Below are 2,288 nucleotides of genomic sequence, written 5' to 3' on the forward strand. Positions count from 1 at the left end.
AAAACAGACAAACAAAAAAAACCTCAGCTCTATGTAGGAAAGTGTGTCCCGATATATGTATTCTAATTCTTAATAGAGATCTTTCTGTGTTATTTCTGTTATTGCTTTCCTAGTGGGTCTCGGTGTCAGCTGCTCTAAAGCACAAAGTAGAAAGTTCTTTTTAACACCTGTTACGTGTGGTTTCTTTTCTCATATCTGCTATATATGATATCATAACTGAAACATTATCAGTAATATTTCTGTTCTTATTTTTTTTTAGGTACTGTTTAAGAAAAAAACAAAAGAAAGAGAAAATCAAAAACCTGAAAGATGAAATATTTCAACTCACAGAAGATACTGCTGCAAGAATTAGAAAAGCAGTAAGTGACGATGTTTAGAAAGAACCAACTATGAACTTACAGTTAAAAATCAAATCATTATATATTATGCGTGGTCATATCAGCAGTTTTCTTGTGTTTTGATAATGTAAATAGCAAGGACAATATACTGACAGCATTATGCTCTTTGGCCTTATCATCTAGATTAATACTCTTCCAATCCAAATTATATTCTTACAACTCTCATGAGCCAGAAGTACTGCTGTCTATACAGATAGAGCAATTGCTTTCAGTTACAACCTGATGCAGATACGCTAGGATGTTAACAGAAACCTATTAAGTATGTTTCTGATTTAAAAAACAAAACAAAAAAAAAACTTTATAAAGAAGGATATTTGACAGAGGAGAAGACGTAGCAGTAAAACGCAACTGCTTTTGATGACTGTCATTCGAATAGCAAAAAGACATTAACTTTGCTGTCAAATTATTAGAAAAGGCAAAGGAGAGATCATTACTAATTACTGATTAGATTACTCATGTGGCAATTTTAGCCAGTTTAGGAAATGTTTGCAAAAACATGCCTTCGTACACATGCATACCTTTAAAAAGGAGGAGGTGCTGTGTTATGGGTAATGTGGCATACGTAGAGATCAGTTTTTCAGCATACACAGTAGAGTTTACACTGTATGTGCACAGATAAATATATAGATAAAAGCAGTATCTACTAAAAATGAGGAGCATTGCTGTTTTGGAATATGCATTGTTCAGTAATTAATGGTTACTTCAGAAAACAACTGTCCTTCCAGCCTGCCTCATAAATCTGGGATGATAACCAATTCTGTATAGGAGAAACCCTTGCATTGTTTTTTGTAGTGCAGGAGAAAAACTGGGATGATTTGAGAACAGGTTTCTTGAACTAATGCTAAAGAATAGTGAAGACTTCATACATAGCATTTGGTGAAGAGAAGCTATCTGTAACAAAATTACATAATTTCTATCTGGTATACTCTTCTCCCCTTTGAATGTAGCTAAAATATTTGTACTGTAATGTTGTGCAAATTAAATTACCTGCATTAAGATATCATCTTTTATGCATCTTACTTCAGGAAGGTGAAACTTCCACTGAAGATGACTGTGACTGAGGAAGTCATATGATTCATAGTTGAGCTGGAAGTTCTTTATAATGTGTCAGCGCTGTGCTTTCAGTCTTACTGTAGGTGGTAAACAGCTCTGCTTGTAAAGGTCCTCTTGCTTTAAGCTTTTCACTACACTACGGATGGATCCAGAGAAGAGAACTTCATATTTGTAACAAGATACTTCATTTACACAGGATGAAAAATTAATGACAGAATGTCAAAAACATATCAGTAGGCTTCAAATGCGACTAAGCCAGGCAGAACAGAGGGCAGCTACAGCATCACAAAAGGTACAAAACCTTAAGAAAAAGCGCTATCAGAGTGCGTACAAAAATCCCATCGAACATGAGAAAAGTACTCACTTTGTATTATTCCTGAGGCAGAGGTGATCACATATGCGAGCGGCATTACTAATCTAATTTGAACAGCAGTCTTGTGTTTTGAATGTGTCATCACCAAACTGATGCATATTTGATTAAATGCCACTTTCTGAAAGCACGATGACCTGACAGCACAGGTTTGTTTATGAAAACAAAGTGGATGCGAATTACATGTGGTTCAAAGTGTGGCAATGAAGGTGGATCACAATTTCTATATTCAGAATATTTTTTTTTTTTTTAAGTAATTGCAGCTTTTGTTTACAACCTTTATTAGCTTGGTGTAACCTACTGCAGTGATAACGAAGAGCAAATGTGCTGATTCCTACCCCTACCACTCCTGGAGAGTGTCCACCAAAGTTTGTCTGATTCCAGTCAGTGTTACTTCAGTTCACTATCTTGATGTATGTAATGGTGAGAGGCCACTAAATGCTGACTCAGAATTTCTGAAAAACAAA

General features: G+C 35.2%; 1 protein-coding gene across 1 annotated transcript in view; it reads left to right on the forward strand.

Annotated features, from left to right (window-relative positions):
• The window catches only part of SCLT1 (sodium channel and clathrin linker 1), a 42,642-nt gene extending 40,654 nt beyond the window's left edge, over positions 1-1,988 (forward strand). The window contains exon 22 of the mRNA XM_031553254.1: positions 1,744-1,988. Coding sequence (XP_031409114.1) covers positions 1,744-1,842 — 99 coding nt within the window. The 3' untranslated portion in view covers positions 1,843-1,988. The remainder of the gene's footprint in view (positions 1-1,743) is intronic.
• The last annotated feature ends 300 nt before the right edge of the window (positions 1,989-2,288 follow it).

This window comes from Meleagris gallopavo, chromosome 4 (assembly GCF_000146605.3).
Source record: "Meleagris gallopavo isolate NT-WF06-2002-E0010 breed Aviagen turkey brand Nicholas breeding stock chromosome 4, Turkey_5.1, whole genome shotgun sequence".
In the NCBI taxonomy this organism is placed as follows: domain Eukaryota; kingdom Metazoa; phylum Chordata; class Aves; order Galliformes; family Phasianidae; genus Meleagris; species Meleagris gallopavo.